At 41.5% G+C, this 23,040-nt stretch overlaps 1 protein-coding gene across 3 annotated transcripts in view; it reads right to left on the reverse strand.

Annotated features, from left to right (window-relative positions):
- The window catches only part of PLCE1 (phospholipase C epsilon 1), a 320,103-nt gene that overhangs the window by 53,175 nt on the left and 243,888 nt on the right, over window positions 1-23,040 (reverse strand). For 2 of the 3 annotated variants that reach the window (XM_059169408.1, XM_059169410.1), the window contains 9 exons: window positions 20,261-20,936; window positions 13,135-13,335; window positions 11,615-11,732; window positions 10,649-10,805; window positions 7,466-7,588; window positions 7,248-7,384; window positions 4,168-4,406; window positions 2,611-2,672; window positions 2,363-2,528 (listed from right to left, as the gene is read on the reverse strand). In XM_059169408.1, coding sequence (XP_059025391.1) covers window positions 2,363-2,528; window positions 2,611-2,672; window positions 4,168-4,406; window positions 7,248-7,384; window positions 7,466-7,588; window positions 10,649-10,805; window positions 11,615-11,732; window positions 13,135-13,335; window positions 20,261-20,936 — 1,879 coding nt within the window. The remainder of the gene's footprint in view (window positions 1-2,362; window positions 2,529-2,610; window positions 2,673-4,167; window positions 4,407-7,247; window positions 7,385-7,465; window positions 7,589-10,648; window positions 10,806-11,614; window positions 11,733-13,134; window positions 13,336-20,260; window positions 20,937-23,040) is intronic. The other variant, XM_059169409.1, reaches the window with a different exon arrangement.

Genomic DNA, 23,040 nt, shown 5'->3' on the forward strand with positions numbered 1-23,040 from the left:
GGTGAGATGATACCCATTTGCTCCCCTTGATGGGGAGCTGGCAGCAAAGATCCCGACACACGTGCTCAGGGTGCAGCTCCGTAATATTTGTGGGCAGCAACCTCTTCCTCCATAGACTGTCTTTGTAAACTATCTTTTGAAATTTTTTTTATTTTTAAAAAGGCTTTTATTTATTTTTTAAAAATATTTTATTTATTTATTTGACAGAGGGAGAGTGCGTAAGCAGTGAAGCAGCAGGCAGAGGGAGAGGGAGAAGCAAGCTCCCTGCTGACCAAGGAGCCTGATGCGGGACTCGATCCCAAGACCCTGAGGTCATGACCCGATGGCAGATGTTTAACCGACTGAGCCACTCAGGCGCCCTTCTTTGTGAACTATCTTAAGAGATTTCCATGTATTGGAAGAGTAAAGCATGTGGGAACACGCCAACTCACGGATTTAAAACTCCATATAATATTCGCAGGTGACAGCAATCCAGTACTGTGGGCGAGTGGCCTCTAGAGTTGTTGCAATGAAACTCAGCAGAACCCCTCTTATTTTAACTTTTTAAAATGAGGTCCTTGCTAGATTCTTCCCATTGCACAGCATGTAGACCCTAGTCTTCCCAGGTGACCTATCGCTCAGATCAAACCGATTCTGGGGCCTAAATTCCCAAGGCTAAGAGCTTCTTCCGGCAGCTACAGTATGTAGAGGTATGTTGCTGTGGGCTGAGGATTTGTGTCAAATGGTGACCACACTGGGGGAATGCTCGCTGACTGGCAGCTCAGGAGATGGTTTTTCAGCATGCAAAGGCAAAGGTCTTTCCGAAGTCTGTAAGACATTAAGACCTCCACACAGGGCTAGAAGAAGAAAACCGCGGCTGGAAATTCCAGGTGAGAACAGGGCTTTTCCTTCTTCCTGGTCCTCCGGTGGAGGATGGTGAGGAAGTAACTGGGAGGGCCGAGGGAGGGCAGAGGGTGGTAAGAAATAAACTACACGGGATCTTCACACTGGGTTTAACCACGTCTGTGGGTCTATTTGAGGGGTTCTTGGGCCTCCTTAAAGGCTGTGATGATCTCTATTTGGGGTGTAATGCTAAAGGGTTAAAAAAACACCTCTTAGAGGTCAAATAGGGAAGTGAGGTAGGAATTAAAGCTAGGACATTGGCCCCTGCACATTTTCCTGGGAGAAATCCACAGACACACTGCATGTATGCATGCGCGTGCGCACACACACATGGTTCACGTCTTTCTCCTAGAACTAGAACAATGGATTTCAAACTCCATTTTGACCTTGGAATTCTCTGTGCAAATGGAGGGTCATGTGCAAAGCACATAAGAAGAATAGGCCTTTAGCTACAGTGGGGATGGGGACCCCCCTACCCTTGTTTGTTCCTCTCAATTTCCCTGGCTGAGGTCTCCTGATAGAACTTCTATTTTGAAAATCACGACTCTAAGGACACCTCTTCATTTCATAATAAAAGTCTTTTAGAATTTAGCGTTTAAAATATAAATTCCATACTAGATAAGCTTTGGGACAGAAGTCTGACCCAGGCTTACAGAATATCTGGACTGATGTGGAGAACAAAGGAATCTCAACTCTGCTGGGTTTGTGTAAATGATGATAATTCTCACACTTGAACACCCTCCCTGCCCTACCCCTCACAACCACACATTTATATTCCCGGGCCTAGCCTCACTTTTCTTCCCGATGAACCCTTCTTGTAAGAGGTCAGAAAATAGGCAGCACAGATGAGAAAACTGCAAAAGATATAAAGAGGCAACTGACATGCAGATCACTGAGACGTGGTGTGAAGGTCAAAAGGATGTGCTTTTTCTAGTCCAGAGACCCTTATGAGTTTCCAAGAATGTTTGCATTCAGTGCCTACAGTCTTTGTAGATTTTCATTCCTGAAGTTGGTTACCGTAGACAGGGATGGATTGATTGTCTAACAAATTGTAAATGAAAATAAACAGTACTTTGGGATTAACTTCCTAGAAATTCTGTTGAATTTTCTATTATGCTTTCCCATTATAATACATTGATTTATTTACCATTTAGTGAAACGATTAATTTTCCCATGGGAAAATCTAATTTTAGTAGGAGTAGGTCAGACTAAGTAGGATTTAAAAGCTATGAGTCTCAAACAAATACTTTTTTTTTTTCCTTGTATAAGGGTTAAGTATAGATAGGAGGGAAAAAGAAAACAAAAAGAAGTAAAGAAAACAACTGTATGTATAGGCAGTTTTCCCATACATCATGTTTCCTCACATTCCCCACATAAAAGCTTGTAAGTTCTTCAAAGGAGTCGGGGTCAGGGTTTTGTGACTTTGGGGGTTATATCAATAAGGTTTAGTGGAAATCATATGCCACGTGCAATTCTGTACCTGACTGTAGAGTTCCACTGAGGACTCTCCTTTGAGCTGGTGGCCTGTGAGGTAGGTATTGTGTGAAGATTCAATGTAATAGTAGGACAGGGGCAGCTGCAAGTCTTTAATGTCTTCCTGTGACTCGTCATTTTTGGAGGCAAAATTATCTTTATCCATCAGAAACCTAGAGGAAATACATTTTCTTAGGTCTGCATGAGGAAAACAGATACTCTCAAATGATGGGCAAAAGAGATTTTAAAGGTTACCTTGCAAATCCCTCAAATGACAGTAGGCCCTGATGACACATACTAACGCTAGGCTCGAACTTCTGCAAGGGACACAAAGAGAGTGATATTTAGGTAAAGGAAACTAAGGGGAAAAAACCACCACATCATTTTTTAAAGCTGTTCTGTTTTCATCAGGAAACATCTAACCCAAATATTTGAACTAATTTTGTTATGCAGTGGTAAGAGGCAGTATTTTAGTCCCAAAGAAAACATTTATTATATGTGCGTTTATTATACGAAGCGTATTTATTTAAGAGAAAAAGGGAGAGCAAGGGAAAAGTCGAAGGCTGATTCATATGAGAACAGATGGTTGTCAGCATGTTCCAGGTGAACATGGGGATAAGCAGCTACCACAGAGCTGGGGAGAGACGAAATGAGACCAGTCACAGAGAGCACTCGGTACAGTGCTCCCAACACAATAGTAGTAGTAGTAGTAGAGTGAGCACTGGACCATGGGATCATAATCTTACATCGTTAGCATTTTCCGTGATCAGCTGCTGGGCAGAGAATCCACTCATTCCCAATCGGCTGACAAGGGAGGTTGGAACTCCAGACCCAGCCCGCTGTATATGGCCCGAATGAGGTCCCAGCCCGTCTCCTGCCACCCTCCTGAGGAAGCCATCATCATCTCTTGCCTGGCTACTGGGACGGCTTCCTACCCGGTCTCTCAGCTTCCACCTCATTCCCAGCACAGCTTACTTTCCAATGGGGCCAGCGGGACCTCTTGAATACATAAATCAAATCTGGTTACTCCCCTGCTCAAAAATTTCCAGTAGCTTCCCATGTCACATGGACTGAAGTCAAAGTTCTTACCGTGGCCTAAAATGCCCAGATGACTTGGCCCCTGCCCATCTGTCTGGAATCATGTCTACTGTTGTGTGTCTGGCTCACAGGGCTCCTATTCCACCAGCCATTTTGTTGTCTCGCTCCCATCTCTGTTTTTGAGTTCGCTACTCCCTGTCTGGAATGCTCTTTCCTCAGACCTTCACACGGCTTCTTGATTCAGGGCTCAGCCCCACTGTCACCTCCTCAGGGTGGCCTGTGCTTACTCCTTGCAGCCTCAAGCCTCACTGCATCCCCTGACTCTGCTTGAGTGTTTCAGAATCCATCAACACCTGAAATTACATTCTCTCTTTGTTTATTGTCTGCCTCACCCACTGGGTGAAGGCCAGAACGTGATCTTAGTTACTACTATATCCCACATCCTGGAACAGAGCTGGGCCCATAGAAGGAGCTAATAAATATTTGCTAAATGATCAAAGAGGTTGAAAACCTAGACGACTAATTTTATTATGTGCTAGGACAACAAGAAGGAACCATATACTGATTCCTTATAGCAGTCACCAAGAGAAGGCTTGCGATCTATGTTAACTGTATGTCAAGTAAGAACACATATACTTGGCATTTAATGAAACCCTTCTGTTTCTGCCCCAGACTTAACGGTTCTGGAAAGAAGTACAGAAACAGTATGTTTAGCAGAAAATAATTAGAACAGTCAGAGGCTTTACACACATGTGTGTACAAAATGGTACATACCTGAATGATACTGAGGATTTCATCGTAAGTGCAGTGCTCTCCCTGGCAGTTGACAAGGAAGTCATTGAGCTGGAGTATGCCGACCCCAAAGATGCCCAGAGACGTGCTCTCAACCCCAGTGCCATTAGTCACGATACTCGCAGCAGCAATGGCATCAGATATCTGCCTCTGGTTGTCTGACAGCTGCTGCTTACTCTTAATGAACAACCCCAAGTCCGAGACATTTCTGGTCAGTAAATCTGAAACAGAAGCACCCACAGAATATGCGCAAGCTAGCCAGAATCTTTCACAAAGTTCACTTTGGAGATAATGGTGTTGTGAAATTAGTCTCTTCACGCATCTGTCTACACAAGCCATCACACTCAGTGTTCATTCCTGGCTTCACGTAGTCGAGGGAATAAAAAAAATGAATCCAAGAATAAATTAAAGAAACCAAGAGAGAACGAGGTCAGTGATCTTGAAAGCCCATGAGCTCAGGGTATGAAAGGAGAACTAACTCCACATTCAGTTGGGGACTTTAGGCTGAGTTTGAACTTTGATTTTTGAGAATAACTACATTTTTACTTTTACAGATAGTGAAGATGAACCCTTAAAACTATAGTTGTTTTGTACTTCACAAGTGTAATTATAAACACTGGTGTGCAGGTTTCAGTGTGAAAATAAGTTTTCAGCTTATTTGGATAACTATCAGGGAATATAATTGCTGGATTGGATGGTAAGAGTGTATTTTTTTTTAAAGACTTTATTTATTTACTTGACAGAGATACATCACAAGCAGGCAGAGAGAGAGGAGGAAGCAGGCTCCCCGCTGAGCAGAGAGCTCGATGTGGGGCTTGATCCCAGGACCCTGGGATCATGACCTGAGCTGAAGGCAGAGGCTTTAACCCACTGAGCCACCCAGGCGCCCAAGAGTGTATTGTTTTGTTTTAATTTTTTTAAGATTTTATTTATTTATTTGACAGATAGAGAGTACAAGTAGGCAGAGCAGCCGGCAGAGGGAGAGGGAGAAGCAGACTTCCCGCTGAGCAGGGAGCCCGATGCGGGGCTGGATCCCAGGACCCTGAGATCATGACCCAAGCTGAAGGCAGCTGCTTAACTGACTGAGACACCCAGGCACCCCTGTATTAAATATATGTTTATAAAAAATAAAAAATTAAAAAAAAAAAAGAAACTGACAAACCTCTTCCAAAGTGGCTGTACCATTTTACCTTTCCACCAGCCACGCTCCAGGTGTCCCACATTGGCACCAACCTTGGTATGGCCTTTTTAATTCTTGCCACTTTGGAAGAGAAGTTGGAAGTTTCTTACAGGGCTAAAGATAGGCTTGCCCATACGATCCAGCCTTCCCAGGTGTTTACCCAAAAGAGTTTACCCAAAAGAGTTGAAAGATTATGTCCACACAAAACTTGCCCACAAATGTTTATAGTGTCTTTATTCATAACTTCTAACACTTGGAAGCTGCCAAGATATTCTTCAAAAGGTGGACGGATAAACACCTGGTGGTATATCCATGTGACAGAGTATTATTCAGTGATAAAAAGAATGAACTATTGAGCCATGAAAAAAACATAGGGGAACCTTAAATACATATTCCTTAGAGAAAGAAGCCAATGTGAAAACACTACATACAAACTGTGTGATTCCAATGATATGACATTCTGGAAGAGACAAAACTAGGGGGATAGTAAAAAGGGGTTCAGAGGGAAGGTGGGAAGAAAGACCAGGTGGAGAACAGGGGATTTTTTTAAGACATCAGAACTATTTTGTATGACACTATAATGGTAGATATGGGTCATTATACTTTTGTCAAAACCCACAGCTTGTACAACACAGTGAACACTAAACTATGGGCTTCAGCTAATAAAAATAAATTGGTATTAGCTAAACTGTCACAAATATAGCATGCTAATAATGCAAGATATTAATAATAGGAAAAACGTTATATGTGTGTGGGGGGAGGGTACGGTGGACCCTTGAACAACACAGGTTTGAACGGTGAGGGTCCACTTGTATGCAGATCTTTTCAATAAATGTAGTATAATACTGTAAATGGATTTTATCCTCCCTATGATTTTATTCATAAGAATTACTTTTCTCTAGCTTATTTAACTATAAGAATATAGTATACACACACACATATATATACAAAATATGGATTAATCAACTTCTCGTTATGTTATCAGTAAGGTTTTTCTGATCAAGACCAGGCTATTAGTAGCTAAGTTCGGGGAAGTCAAACGTTAACATGTGGATTTCTGACTGTCTGGAGGAGCACTGGCACCCGTAACACTTGCCTTGTTCAGGAGTGAACCATGTATGGGAATTCTATACCTTCCAATCATTTTTCTGTAAACCTCAAACTTCTCTAAAAAGATGCTTATTAATTTTTTAACGAGCGTAACTACTTGACTAATCCACAGTTGCCCACATTCTGTGACTAGAGTTGAAAAGGTTAATAGTCTAAGTTGAGGACAATGGAGGTTTTTGAGTAATAAAAGAGCAACTGTATGAAAGAGGACAGTTTGTTTTTGCCCCTTTGTGCTTCTTGTCTCCCAAGAGAACAGAATAGAAAACTAACAGGCTTACAGTGTATGAGCGGTGGTGATCGTAGTGGTGGTGGTGAGTGGGGCACAGGAGGCACATTCCAGTTTACACTCGGAAAAGTGTCCTGAATGTTGAGCAGGAGAAGCTCACTAAAGGTCTCCTTGTCAAAGGGCAAGCAACTCCCACTCTGATGAGTACCCATCAGCCCACCGGCAGGGACGCCTAGGTGATGCACCACATACCTACTGCACATTGGACGTGGATGGGAGAGGGTTTCTGACTATCAGGACTGGAAGGCTCTGTGCATTAAATATTCCAGAATGCCTAGACAGACTCACACAATGATGAATTTCCTTGCCTAAAATGCCAACGGTACCCATCCTCTAGGCAACCTGAAGGAATCCTAAAAGTGTTCCTCCACACTTCAGGTAGCAGCACATCCCGTGGGACAGGATGAAGGTCTGTGTGACGGGATCTCTAACCTTCGTTTTAAGATAGAAAGGTCTCCACGGGAAATGGCACGGGGTTGCACAAACCTAGGTCAGGCTGAAGATCACTGGTGTTTTCATCGATGGTTAGGTTGGTGTAGAGAGGGGCTGACTCGGAGCCGGCTCGGCTGCAGGGCACGGCGTAGATGTCAAAGAGATCCTTTAGGTCCTTACGGCTCCTCACGCTGGGTGGGGCGTGGAAAACACATTGAGTATTGTCATGGAAACGTGGGGCTGAGAGAGCATAAGAAGGAAGCCTGCCCTACCTGAATGATTTGAACAGCTCAACAAATTCAACGAAACTCATGTTACTGTCGGAAACCATGAAGCTCTGAAAACCCTTCATTCCTCCTTTGATCCTCCCGTGCCAGCTGCTGCTGCTCCAAGCACTGCAACAAAGACGGGAACTTAACAGGCACACCAGGGCTGCAGTATCCTCCCGCCCCAATAGACGCCCTCCGAAGGGCAACGCGAGGCAAAAAGTGGACTGCAAGTCATTTAAACCGGAGGCTCTTTTCCGGACTCTGTTTTCATTTCTCTCAAAATTAATCTATACGGTGTCAGAGTAAATAGGACATATGATACAGTGAAACCACTTTATGTTTATAGCCTATGTAATAAGGCCACAAGGCTAAGGTTAATATCCTCCCACTAATCAAAACAGTTCTTTGAAATCACAGGTTAGTGGGACCAAAGAACTTAAATGCAACGTTTCTGAAGAAAAGGCATTTTTTCAAAATTGCCTATGCTTTTTCAAAAGCATAACCTATGGAAAAATTTGCACGTTCTTTCCCATAGTCTGAATTACGTTTAAGAGCAAAGTCCTGAACATATCAATGTCTTCTCTTTTTCCTTTCTTAACCAGTTATTAGATGAAAACAAGGAAGGACTTTTAATACTAACGGAAAATGTGAGTCACAAAAATATTAAGAATGGAAAAAAGCCAATTCTGCCTAGAATATATCTGCACCTGCCAAGGCTGTATATTCAATATAAAAATATCAGTCCACTCGGTCAAAAGCTCAGTCTAGCTGTTTCATAACACTTTTCTTTTCTATACTGGTTCCTTATAGGATAATATAAGAAATGTTTTGATTGGTTTTTGGTCAAATTAATAACCAGGATCTTTTTTTTTCTTGCTTATTTTTGTTTTCTTGTGCTTTATCTTTTTTTACTTTCAAAATATTTGAAATATGTAAGAAAATATACGGAATACTATAATGAACAGCCAGTTTATCCGAAATCTTGCTAATAGTGTTTATTCAAGGAAAATTATTTTGTGTTGACATCTGAAAGCACTCTCTACAAGTATTACAAAAGATGGATTTGTCATTGTTTGTAGGCAAGCGTGTTGATCCCCAAAGTGTTGTTAGAAACAGAGGTTGGAGGTTCAGGAAGAGGAAAAGGTCTGATAAAGTAGGTTATTTGCATTAAGCAGTTATGTTCCCTGTCTTCTTCCCTTCTTGTTCTGTGTCAGCCACTGTCAGCAGGAGCCCTTCTCTTTTAGACTTTAGGAAACTCTGTCCACTCTCTCCCCTTCCAGGGCTCAGCCTCGCTTTCTCCCTGAACAGCATTTGGGCTAATTTTTCTTTCCTTGCCTTATCTTTTCGGTTTACCTGGTGGGCACTGACCCCTGTCCTGTTGGAAGGGCTGATGATCTTGTCTCTGGCATGTTAGTTGCAACTCTTTGAAAAGATTTCCCTCCCTTACTCTGTCCTTCCCATTCCTCCCATTCCTGCTCGTAAGGGATCGAAATAAAGGAAAAGCCACTTCATCCAAGTTCTTTGGCTACTTTATTTACCCAGCATACTGTAGAGGCTGAAATATAAAGAATTCTGATTCTATGTAGCTTTTCATTTTGTTACAAACCTAAACTTGCAGAAAAGTTACGAGAGTGGTACAAAGAATTCCCATGTACTTTTGACCCAGCTTCACAAAGTGCAGAAATCTGAATGTATAAAGCATAACTTATGTTCATTATTCACATTGTGAAAGAAAGTTTCCCTTTAAAAGATGATTTACTGTGGGTTCTTATCAGTAGCAAACTTCCTTGAGAGAGAGAAAGAGAGAGAGAGCGAGAGAGAGAGAGAGAGAGAGAGAGAAATTGTGTGTGTGTGTGTGTGTGTGTGTGTGCAAGTGTGTTATTAACATTTCCAAAGCCAGTGTCTGCACAGACCCATTTCCTCCTACTCCTCCTCTGTTTGATAAAGAGTGCCTGTTTTATCTTGGTTCTGTCTGGAACCTCTGCATTTCTTAAACTGTTTGGGGGGTTGAGGGAAATGGTATGGCATTCTAATTCCTTTGTTATGCTTTCCTAATATTATTTCATATTATTATTTTCTAATAATATTTCACCTGAAATATTATTTCATCTAGATGTTGTTTCAAATTTGTACTTCACATGAACCTTATAAAATAATTTACTATAATACCAGCTTTAGAATTACACCTTAACATACCCAACTTGCTCTAATACATTCGTTTCTCCAGACATGTGTATCTTGTCTTACATAAGAGAAGAGTATTAAATATATTTTATCTAACAGCAAAGGATAAGGTAGCTTACGTTAAAACTTACTTTATTCCTCAGAGCAATGATAGCCAACAATTTTTTGCAATGATAGAAATGTTCTCTGTCTCACTGCATTCCAGTACCACCAGCCACTTGTAGCATAGAACACTTTTAATGTGCATAGTGTGACTGAGGAACTGAATTTTAAATTTTATTTAGTTTTAATGGATTCAAAATCGAATTTAAATAGACATCTTTCTTTTTCCCCCATGGCCAGCGGCTACTCTATTTGACAAGGCAACTTTAGAAAATCAAAGTTTGGGTTGTGTTAGCACTCCTGACCTTTGAAGGGTTGGTCTGTCATACGATTAGCATATAGTAATAGCATATAGTAATTAGCATATAGTAAGTATATAGTAAGTAAGTATAGTAAGTAGTAAGTATATATATATATAGTAAGTAGCATATAGTAATAGTATGTATATAGTATATATATACATATAGTAATAGTAAGTATTAGTAATAGTAATTAGTAATTGGTAATATTTATTAGTAATAGTAATTAGTAATATAGTAATAGTAATTAGTAATAGTAATCACAATAGTATATAGTAATTAGTAATAGTAAGTATAGTAATATAGTGATAGTAATATAGTAATAGTAGTAGTAATATAGTAGTAATAGTAGTAGTAGTACTGCTACTACTACTAGTAATATATAGTAATATAGTAATAGCAAGCAGAGTAATGCAAGAAGATAGGAGTGTAAAATCAGGAAAATTAGAAGCTTTTAAAAATTGGGGGTTTTTCAGTTTTCAATTTAATTGTTAAGTCAAAATTAGAGACAGTCTTTCCACAGAGCACTAAAAAATGATGCCCTTCTACATAACTTGAATGATGTGAAGGGTCCTTGTGTTTTATCATGTTAAGGCCCCACCTGGACAGGCTCTTGTTTGAAGAAGACAGCACAGGGGAAGACACTGGCCTGATGGGAGATGATATTCCAGCAGACAAGTTGGGGGACCCAGCCGTGGTCAAGGAGTGGGCTCTTCTGGAAGGCAGAGTGTTAGGAGGGCTCATGACGGCATTTGCCTCTGTGAGAAACAGAGAAACCAGACAATGACGCCAGGTTATCCTTTCCCTAGAAATCAAAGAAACATCAAAGCTGCTTCTGAATGTCTGAGCAAATCCACCTAGCCGGCAATTTCTATGCAAGAAGTATCAAAATATTCTGATGAGTGGACTCATGTGGTGGGTTCTCAACCTTAGCTGCACATCAGAATCATTTGGGGCTTAAAAATACAGAGATGTTCAGGTCCCAGCCAGAAAGTGTTGGACTTGGTTGGGGCTGGGGTGCTGCCAAGGCATCCAGATATTTCAAAAAAAATCATCTTGCCATGGTTGAGAATCACTGGTCTGGTCTTGTCTCATCCACCACATTGTATTTTGTATATCTCATATCCTCTGTCCATGAGGCCAAGTTAATTAGTGAGAATTTTCTTCCAAGCACACTGAGCTTCCAGAAGTACCTCTTAGGTTCCACTTCCTAGTTAACTGCAAAGATAACTGTATTTAACAAGACAGTTTTGTTAAGAATGTCCACTGTAGGGGTGCCTGGGTGGCTCAGTGGGTTAAGCCACTGCCTTCGGCTCAGGTCATGATCTCAGGGTCCTGGGATCGAGTCCCGCATCAGGCTCTCTGCTCAGTGGGGAGCCTGCTTCCCTCTCACTCTCTCTGTCTGCCTCTCTGCCTACTTGTGATCTCTGTCAAATAAATAAATAAAATCTTAAAAAAAAAAAAAAGAATGTCCACAGTACTTAAATCATAATGGAAAACCAAAAGCATATTTTCCCTATAAAATAATAATTAAAAAAAAATCTTAGATGTCAGTATGGGGCTTTACCGGATTCTTCTTGCTCATTCACGTCTTGAGGGTCTGAACCACTCCGACTGCGACTCTCCCTCTGCATTTTGGCCTTCCGCGTGGCCATCTCGTCATCAGCTGCCTCTCCACTCTCACCCTGGGAACACACACGTGCCAACAGTCTTCATCCTGGGTTTCTCTCCCTCTGGGCACTGCTGCGGCTCAGGCAAGTCCCTATTTTCTGACTGCCCCACCTTCTACATGCCCCCACCCCAAATCAGTACAGACCCCTGTGAGGGCTGACCCAGGAATCTCATGTTACACGGGCGCACTTGTTTTTCTGGATACAGCAGCATTTTCCGGGGAGGGGGCTGATAAAAGCAGACACACAACCTCTGGCATCTCTGCATAGAGACCAAATTATGAAGCCAACAAAGGTTGGCTTAGACATCAATGGCCTCCCATATGCAAAGTGTGGGACTTTTTCTAGATAACCATGGAGAAACTACCTTACCGTGTTATAGTGATAATCTCTATATAATGTATTATAGAATGTATAGTGGTAACTAACCAAATATTTTCTGCCATGGTAAAAACCATAAAGTCCACCACTTCAACCATTTTTAAGTGTACAGTAGGGTAATGCTAACTCTATGTACCTTGTTGTGCAACAGGTCTCTAGAATGCTTTCTTCTTATAAAACTGAAGCTCTGGACGCAATGAAAAACGGATTCCCCTTGGCCAGTCCCCCAGCCCCTGGCACCCACCATCCTACTTTCTGTTTCTCAGAGTTTAACCACTCTAGGTACCACATCTAAGTGGAATCATGCAGCATTTGTCCTTTCGTGACTGGCTCATTGCACTTAGGGTAATGACCTCAAGGTTCACCCAGGATTTCCTTCTTTTTGCAAGGCTGACTGAATGCTATTCCATTGTATGTATACCTCACCTTTCCTTGATCTTTCAATTGTGGACATTTCGTTTGGTTCTCTTGATACTATATTTTAAGTTGTGTTCTACATTGAGCAGTTTGGCCCTCGAAGACCTTCCCAATGGGATCCCTGGTCTTTTCAGCCTTTGCTTCCCCCGACAGAGCCTCTACTCCAGCGTGGACCACGAACCCAGAACTGTGTGTGCTTCCCTGAACAAGCCCAGTCTTTCGTGCCTCCCTCCTGCCTCCTCTGCCAGAAATCCTCCCTGCCAACCCTGCCCTCGGCATTGTCGCTCTGATCCTTCAAGACCCATCTGTCAGCTTCCCTGGGAAGCCTCTCCTGCCTGTGTCCTGGCCCTGGATCTTCTTTATGTCTCCACCCACAGCACTCTGTAGATGGCTTCACCGTGACTCCTACTGAGTGCTCACTCTTGGTAGCCCCTGACGTTTTTGGGTGTTGACACAATTCCTGACACTAGGCCTGGCACCAGGAGGTGCCTGGTAAGCACTTGCATTTCGTTTGTTTCATTCTGTCTGCACCCCAAATGCGCTAAGGTAGTTTCTGGTGTTGTCGACCATAGGACAGTGCTGGATGATTGGGTCTGAGGCGCCATAAATAACACTCTACCCGTATAAGGATTTTCTTCTTTTTCTTGGTGGTGCTTATGCCCAGTGTGTTGTTCCTCTGCACACTGGGCTTCTCAGCACTCTTCGCAGATGTCCCAGGGCTGGGATTGCGTGTACTCCATCGCCGGCCACCGAACAGCTCCACAGCGTGAGCCAAAGTTGGGCCTTCATACCGTCCGTCCTCCTGTAAAAAAACCACATTCTGAACACATGAGGAGACAGCAATCAGTGCGGAGGTCCACAGATGAATGGCTTCTAGTAAATCCCCAGAGGTGGAGGAGCACAGGCAGTTAGGGCGGACTAGAGGTCTGGCCACCCAAGTGGCTCTGTCCTAGCTGTCAGGACTCTCTGTAGGGAGTCTCATCACATCCTGTTGTCCTGGTCACATCCTGCTGAGTTCCAGGGATGTGCTTTCCGGGGGGCCACGGGCAAGTGGGATGACAACAAACTTCCCTTCCCAGTTTCAGAGGTTACATTCCAGAATGGCCACTGTAGGAATATCAGGAAGACGCACTTGCAAATTAGGGCTTTGGAGGACTGAGCATGTGTATGTGTGTATCTACTAAGTAAGATAAAATTCTATTTGTATTGCCTCATCCTAGGTTTTTTGTTTTTTTATTGTTGTTTGTTTTTTATCTACTTTGATGCCTGGGACAGTCTGATTTGCAATACAGAGTATGTGGCATACCTGGAATTCACTCCAGAGGGCTCTGGGGAGATAACCACGGAGGGAACATATTATTAAATACTTGGCACACACCTGGAACTAAAGTAACATTATGTGTCAACAACCACACTTGGTAAAATAAATAAGGAAATAGTTGGGCTGCTGTCCTCTAGAGTGCCTGATACCCAAGGACAGAGAGCCCGGGCCACTCAGAACACCACGCATACAATGTTGCTGTGAGCATGGAGAAGATTCCTAAGCGGCAGCATGCTTCCTGACAGCTGCTTCTCACCAGGTAATGCGGAGTCATGTGCCTTGGGGAGCAGCAGAGATTTACTCATTAAACAACCACCAACAATTCTCCAAGTCAGGGAGGCCAGTTAATAAAACTACAAAAAGTCACGTGCGAATTAAAGCCAACATGAGTGATATTTCATAGATTGTATAAAATGGACCTTTTAAAATTAATTTTCATAATTTACTGTCTTTACTTTCTGCAAGCTCTTAAGGCCAGTCCTCCTCTGCAACTCCAAAGAGGTGCTTGTAAATAGGTTTTGCTTTGTTGTAAGTGCTCTTTGAAAAACAAAGTATGTGTGTGTGCGTGCGCACGCATGTGCAAGTGTCTGTGTGTGCGCGTGTGAGACTGTGTGGATCTGTGTGTGTGCGCGCATGTGAGTGTGTGTGTGCGTGCTTGCTCCTTCACCCTAATGTTCAATAGCTATCTCATTTTAAGACTTGAGTTGTGCATACCCATAATACATTATAGGTTTATAAAAAAATTAAAAAATAAAGTTTCCTTAACACAAAATATAATCATTGTAAATTATAATGAAATCTCACAATTAAAAAGCCTGGTTCTAAATTAAAAAAAAAAAAAAGCTTGCATTGTGACCTCCCACCTCCTGCATCCTGTTATGGATCCCAGGATGCTGAGTGAGTGGGATGCTTGATGTGGGAAATCTTTTGGTGATCTCTGATGGATATCTGGGATTTATGCCTGCCCATTAATCATTTCTCTTTTCTCTAACCATACCCCAATTTTACTATATATCTTTCCCACAGGATACAGTCTTTTTTTTAAAAAAAAAATGTATTTATTTAAGAGAGAGAGAGAGTATGCATGAGCTGGGCAGCGAGGGACAAAGGGAAAGGGAGAAGCAGGCTCCCCACTAAGCAGGGAGCCTGATGCGGGGCTCAAACCCAGGACCCTGAGGTCATGACCTGAGCGGAAGGCAGACACTTAACCCACCAAGCCACCCAGGTGCCCCTGGATTCAGTCTGGAGTCTATCAATCAAGATGAAACATGGTACCTTGACCAATGGTTGGCATAAGATCCAAATAAGCCAATTAGAATCTCTCTTCCTGGAAAATGAATCTTGAATACAGTGCTACTGAGAATGAAGAAGGTTGGAGATCATTCCTTCCTGATAGAGGGCATGCTCCCTGTGAACAAGCTGCTACAACTGACTTCAAAGTGGAATCAACATTTCATGCCACAATTTCATAAATAAATTTTAACTACCTTATCGAATATTGCATTTTGGAAGAAATTTTGTAAAAATTTTATCTATGGGTTTTGACTAAAACTTTGAAAATTTAATAGATCCCATCATTAAAACTTAAAACTTCTGCTCTGGAAAAAACATTGTCAAGAGAATTAGAAGACCAGCCACAGATGGGGAGGAAATGTTTGCAAAAGAAACATCTGATAAAGAATGGTTATCCAAAATATACAATGAAAACTTAAAACTCAACAATAAGAAAACTAACAACCCAATTTAAAAAAGTCCAAAGATCTCAACAGACACTTCACCAAAGAAGAGATACAGATGGAAATTAAGCATATGAGAAGCTGTTTCATGTCATACAGCATCAGTGAACTGCAAATTAAAATAAGATACTCCAACACCTATTAGAATGGCAAAAATCAAGAACACTGACACCACCACATTCTGGGTAGGGATGTGGGGTAACAGGAATAAGGATTCATTCTAGTATGAAAGCAAAATGGCCACTCTGGAAAGCAGTGAGGTGAGGCAGTTCCTTACAAGAGTAAGTGTTCTTTTACCATACAATCCAGCAGTCATGCTCCTTGGTTGTTATACAAAAGACTTGAAAACTTAAGTCCACACAGAGACCTGAACATGAAATATTTACAGCAGCTTTATTCATAATACCAAAACTTGGAAGCAACCAAGATGTCCTTCAGTAGGTAAATGGATAAATAAATTGTGGTACATCCACACAATGGAGTATTACTCAGCAAGAAAAAGAAATGAGCTATCAAGTTATGAAAAGACATGGAGGAATCTTAACTGCATAACACTAAGTGAAGGAAGCCAATCTGAAAAGTATGATTGTATGATTCCACCCATATGACATTCGGAAACAAGCAGAACTATGGAGACAGTAAAAAGGTCATTGGTTGCCGGGGTGGGGGGAGGGGGTGGGTAGGGTGAGGTAAAGTGGAAGGAAGAGATGAATAGGCAGGGGACAGAGAATTTTTAGGGTAGTTAAAATATTCTATGTGATATTATAATTATCAATATATGTTATTATATATTTATACAAACCTATACAATATACAGCACCAAGAATGAATCCTCAGGTAAACTGTGGATTTGGGGTGACTGTGATATATCCACGTAGACTTATCTTTTGTAAAAAATGTGCCATTTTACTGAGTGATGTTGACAAGTGGGGGCCACTTATTTATGCATGGGGGGCAGGAGGTTTATGGGAAAATCTCTGTACATTCTTCTCAATTTTATTGTGCAACTATAACTGCTTTAAAAAAAAGGAAATCTTTAATAAAAAAAATTTACTAGACCCATACCATGTATATATAAAAGAATCAGCCTCTACTGCTTGGGTATTTCTAAATTCAGAACATCCTAACATGGGTCAAGCTTTACTTTTAATAGAAATATTTCAGGCCTGGAAAAGGCACATGCCTTTGTTTAATCTTTAAAGGAGACTTTCTGGGAACTGAAATATAGTTTGACTCTTTTTCATTTTGTAAAAAACAATAACGTTGGTTGGGAATGCATGAAGGATGTCCCTTCTCTTTTCAATTTGGGAGAAGATCTACTGTGAGTGAAACTATATTCTCAGTTTTAGAAAAGTTCCATTAAAAAAAAAAAGATTTTATTTATCTGTCAGAGATAGAGAGCGAGCGAGAGCACAAGCAGGAGGAACGGCAGGCAGAGGGAGAGGCGGCTGCCTGCTGAACAGGGAGCCAAAAGACAAGAAACAGTGACATTTGTAATGAAGCCAGGAAATATAGGAAAATAAAAGAAGTTCACGTGGACATTAGGATCATGAAACTGATTCCTTAAAATAGTATTCATGCACTTTGGCCTCTTTGCATTATCTTCACACATGATATTTTGGAGACTGTTTAACTGATCTAATCCTTTGAATAAAATCCCTTTTTCCCCTTGAAGACAGCCAAAATCTGTTTCTGTTTTTTACAACCAAAGTTCACCTGAGAACCCTCCTTTGAACCTTTTCAGATTCCCAGAGATCTTTCCAAACACCCAGGATTATGGGTTCTTAGCTCTGCTCATGCAACCTCAGGCCAAAGCTCATGATACCAGTCTTTGTCCCACACCACACATCAAATCTCTGGGGCTTACTTTCTTTTATTTTCCTGCATTCCTAGGGTTTATTACAAACATTACTGTATCTTTTTGTCTTTTGCTTTATCTCCTGTTACTATTTCCATTAGATCAAATACATTTACTAGTACTAAAATACTTGTATTAGAAAGCATGGGGTTCCTGGGTGGCTCAGTTGGTTAAGCGTCTACCTTTGGCTCAGGTCATATTCTCAGGTCCTGGGATTGAGCCCTGCATTGGGCTCCCTACTTAGTGGTGAGCCTGCTTCTCCCTCTCCGTCTGCCTCCTCCCACTCACGCTTTTTCTCAAACACATAAAATTAAAAAAAAAAAAAAAAAGCAGCTTCATATACATTCATCACACAAGAAGACTCAGATGTTGGAAAGATTATTTTCTTTTATTCTTTTGAAGATTTATTTATTTATTTTAAGGGTGGTGGGGGGAGCAAAATGAGAGGGAGAGAGAGTCTTAAGCCAAGCTGAGAACTCAGCTGAGGTTCTGTGCTGAGCATGGAGCCCGACACGGGGCTCAATCTCATGACCCGGAGATCAGGACCTGAGCTGAAACCAAGAGTCGATACTCAACCAACTGAGACACTTTCAGGTGCCCCAGAAAGATTATTTTCTATATAAGTCCTTCCCAAACTGGGGATAAAGAAATACTCTTTATCTGTTAACATAAATTTGGAAGAACTCACAATTGTTCATAAATTTCTTAAATGCACAGATACATTTAAATTCTTTTTTTTTTTTTTTTTTGTACCTTAGGACTTCTCAGGAGCCTTAAGTGTGCTAAGAAGTATTATAAATCACCAAGAGGGCATTTAACAGGATGCCTATTTGACATTTAACAGGATGCCAGGTACCACACTGGCAGCACCTTTTTGATGTTCTCTGGGAGCTGGTCTACATATGGGAAAATAACAATTTGCTAACCTTTCCACTTAAAAAAAATTAAAAAAAAAAAAAAAAGTCCCGAGGGTGTGTTTCTGAGATATGTTGCCTCACCTGCCTGGGTGGCTCATGCACAATAATGTTTTGAGGAAGACCATTGCCTGTGTTTTCAGAAGTGACAGAGGTATATGGAGCTGTTTTGCCTTTACAAGGTAAGGGCTTGTTTCCAAGTAGCGGGAGAGGGAGGGGGCCAGGAGTGTAGCTGTGTTTGTAACCAGGAAGGACTAAGCTGGCTCCAAGTCACTTCCTCTGTTTCTGCTCCAGCAGAGCATTTTACCTCTTCTGCTATTCCTGGTCTCAGCCGATGCCTCCTTTAGCAAAAACTGTAGGTTGCCAGGGTGAATGAGAAACCAAGTATGCCTTAGGTATTAATTTAGTTACTTTAGGCTCTAAGATTGGAAGGGAAACAAATGAAGCCGATAAACCATGTCAGGTTTGTGACCATGATTGTAACTAAGCTCAGAGCTTTGGTTTATGTCCAGGTTGCATGGATTTGTATGATTCTGCAAGGCTGAGGGATGATTATAATTAAAGATTAATATTTACAATAGCTCCTGAAGACCTTTTTTCCAAGCAGCTGACCACACTGGACTCTCCCTGTGGAATGGACAGGAAGCTCGTATTTTGGTTTCTGTTTTAGGAGGAGTTAACTGAAACAGGCTTTTTGCTGTGCAGTCCTAGTATCACTGTGTAGATAGGACTATGGGCTTATTAATCAATTAATAAATCAGTATTCAGGATATGCTCTCTACTCATAAATGTTGCACATATCCATATGTGCAATATCTATGTATCTATCTATGTATCTATGTATCTATCTATCTATCTATCATCTATCTATCCCCTTACCAATAGCCTGGGGGGGATGTCTTTGCTGGTGGGAAACATGTTAGAACCATGAAATCAGTCATTTGAGTAATTTAAATTATTGTTAAATTATAGTTCTATTTGTTCAGTGACACTAGTAAAAAAGATAATGTTTTTGCCAAAAGATAGAAAAGCATAACAAAGAAAAACTGAATACTCAGTTACAACTCATTTGGCAGCGCCATCAATGGTGTCCCCTCGTGGCAGGTTTTTGACTCACTTCCCAGCCATCTGCCCTTTGTCCACTGCAAGTGCACCAGTCCGGTGGTGCCTGTGTCTCTTCCCACAGCTTGCTCAGCCCAGTCCTGCTGCCACTCTTAGCTGGAGTGTTGATACACCTGAGCATTTTAGGGTAGTGAGAAACCCACTCACTTCAAGTAGCTGACTGTGAGAAACTCCCTCGGGGGCTGCTGCCAATATGATAACCTAGTTAGGCAGAACTCCGCGCACGAGTTAGTGATCCTACATTTGGGAAAGTTTCTCTTAATCTCAGAAGTTCTACAGTGAGGCAGCAATGCACAGTAAATTAATGCTCTAAGAGTCACACAGCACATCAGGGGATGAAGCAGGATTTCAGTTTCCAAAGTGAAGATTTCCAATGTTATCAACCAATCCCTAATTAATAATAAAAATGTTTACACTGTCATGTTTTCAATGGAAACTGAGTAAGTGACAAGGCTTATATTAACCAGTTTCTTTCCGATGTGAGAAGTACAATGCCCGGTCGTTGTGTTCATATAAATAACAACAGGACCTACTATGAGTCAGACACTACTCTTTACATATAGCAGCCGACATTATGGTTTTACATGTATTAACTCAGACCCCACAGCCACCCTATGAATGTGTATTGTTATCACTCTCATTTTATAGATCAGAAACTGAGGCACAGAGTGAGTCAAAGCTGCCCAGTGAGAGAGTGTAAGGGTGAACCTTGGTGGTCCCAGTGCAGTTTAGGATTAGTATCTTAAGAGTTAGGGGAGTGAGGAGTGAGGAGACAGGGGAGGGTGCATCCCTACCTGATAGAGGCTGACGTACTGTTTCCGCAGCCACTGCTGTCTCTGGTCTGGGAACTTCCTCATCTTCCTCACGGCCCTCGTGAGTTCTAGCAATCCGCTGAAGAGCATCTTAGCTGTGTGCTTGGGCGCCACAAAGTGCAATAATCTGTTGTCTGTGGTCTGGAGCCCATAGAGCAGTGTCACACCAGTCTCGGAGAGAAACATGCTACCCAGTTTGTTCTGAACACACACAGTGTGTATATCGATGCTAGGGTGTCCCATGTACACAGCCTTTGCTGAAAACAGATCCAAGACCCCCTCCGCCAGGCCACTTAATCCAGCATTGCCCAGTAAGGGGAATTTGCCAGGCTCAGACGTGTTACTAAGCACACCAAGTTTTGCTTTAGCACTGGCTGGGGAGGCAGTGGTGGGCTTTATCCAGGTCAAGGTGCTGTTGTCAGGCTGAAGCTGAAGGAAGCAGCGGGCGGACAGGTGCGTGTCCTGGTCATAGTGGATGACAGTGGCCCCCTGCAGTAGGAACTGGTGCACATCAGCTTGGATGGACAGCACGTACCATGGGATCAGCTCCGTGCCATGGTCAAAGGCCTTCTGTGGCTCTTCTGATCCATGAGAGTCCCATTCTTTCGACTGCTCAAAGATGTCATTTTCAGAATCCAACAGATCTCCAATTATAAACCTAATGGGAAGAGATATAAATTTGGTCTGTCTTATAATTAGAAGTGAGAACAACACAAAGCTTTCCACGGACACTGGGCATCATTTTTCACTTCACTATGAATTCAAATTAGCATAGGAAATATAAAATGCTAAAGATTAGAGTAGATTTTTATAGCTGCATTCTAAAACCCTATATTTAGTAATAGGTCTAACCACAGGAATAAGGAAAGGAACTTCTAGATAAGTTGTTGTATTTTTTATAAGATTTCATTTATTTTATTTAGAGAGGCAGAGGGAGAGGGAGAGAATCTGAAGCAGACTCTGCACTGAGTGCAGAGCCTGGCATGGGGCTCAATCTCATGACCCCAAGATCATGACCTGAGCCAAAGCCAAGCATTGGGGGTTCAATTGCTGAGCCACCCAGGAGTCCAAAGTTATTGTGTTTTTAATATCAATAATAATCTTCATGATGTATTAGTTTTCCCTCTTGTATTAGGAACTGTTAACTATGTACATTTGTTATTTAATTATGTACATTATGTACAATTGTGCTTCATTTGACCTACTTGTGAAGAAAGGCTTTATTTATTTATTTATTAACATTTGAGGAAACAGCTTCAGAAGGGTCAGTAACTCACTTCGGTCATCCAGCTCAGAAGGGGTCTACTCAAGGCAGGATTCTGCTCTGACTCATCAGCCTGGGACCTTCATCACTAGGTTTGACTGCCTTCTACTTGATCAGAACCAAAAGTTGTGGCCTGAACACAGTGGCGCTAAAATAGGCAGAACAAGACTTAATAAGCTGGCCGAAGATGTGTCTCTGTTAAAAAATAAAATAGCATTTCTTCAAAGACACTCATTGGAAAATATAGTCACAGTGGCCAGTTGAATAAGAACAGCTAGCTCTCCTTGATATAACTTAGATTTTCATTGTGTTTCTGTGTGTGTGTCCATGTGTGTGTGCACACACGTGCACATAAAGAACTTGTCAGCTTGGAAAATTTAGCAAGTTGTCTTACTTGAGTTGGGAATGTAGAGTGTTAGGTCTCCGGAAGGATGTGGTAGGGGGGGGAGGCAAGGGAGACCTCACTGCCTCACTCCTGTATGTCCACCTTGTAGGCATGTGCCCAGGAGAGATTCATGTTTTTTCAAAGCATGAAGAATTTTTATTAAGGTCAAGGTTTCTGCTGTTTGGTCCATAGACATTTGTTGCAAAGTGGTGCATAAAATTGAGAAGGAGCTGGTCCATACATCTCTGGGAAGGAATGTTCCCATCCTCTTGGGAACTTGGCACCTGGGCAGACTACTGCCTCCTGGCAAAGTATGAGCAGTAGCACTGGATTTCCTGGACTCTCAGTCTAGATCCCAGTCCCTGAGCAAGATCCCACTCATGTTTTCTGCAGGTTCTTCCTCCTTGCCTCACATAAGCAGATATTCTTAAAAAAGAAAAGAAATCTACAAGAGATCTCGCAAATCTGATAATCAGAATATCCTTTTCAGATAAGCCGCACTGAAAACTCTAGAAGCAATCTTAATGCCCGGCAACAAAAAAACCTACAAGTAAAATTTGATGCATTTATATTATGTAATGCATTGCACAGCAATGAAAATGAGTAGTAATAGTTAATGCAACACAACAATAGGGACATATCTTAAGCAAGACACACAAAAATAAATACTGCATGGTTACATTTGTGTAAATGTAAATTTCAAAACTGGGCAAAATTATACTATATTATTTAGAAATGCATAATAGTGATATAATTATAGAGAAAAGTGGGAAGTAGTATTGTAAAATTCACTACTATAGAGGGAAAGGTGGTAAAAAACATTGAGAAGGAAAGCAAATAGTTTATCGGTGCTGGCAATGTTTTCACTCTGAGTGGTAGTTATGCATGTATTCACTTGATAATTCTCCAAATACATTAGTTTTTTTACAAAGTTTTAACTTTAAAATACCTTTAGATTTATGTAGAAATTTCAAAGACAGTAGACCCCACATTCAGTTTTCCTTGTTATTAATATCTTACACTGGGATGGCATATTTGACACAATCATAAACCAATAGTGATACATTATTATTAATTGAAGTCCATACTTTAGAGAGTTCCTTAGTTTTTTTT

The sequence above is a fragment of the Mustela lutreola genome, chromosome 4, assembly GCF_030435805.1.
Source record: "Mustela lutreola isolate mMusLut2 chromosome 4, mMusLut2.pri, whole genome shotgun sequence".
NCBI lineage: Eukaryota > Metazoa > Chordata > Mammalia > Carnivora > Mustelidae > Mustela > Mustela lutreola.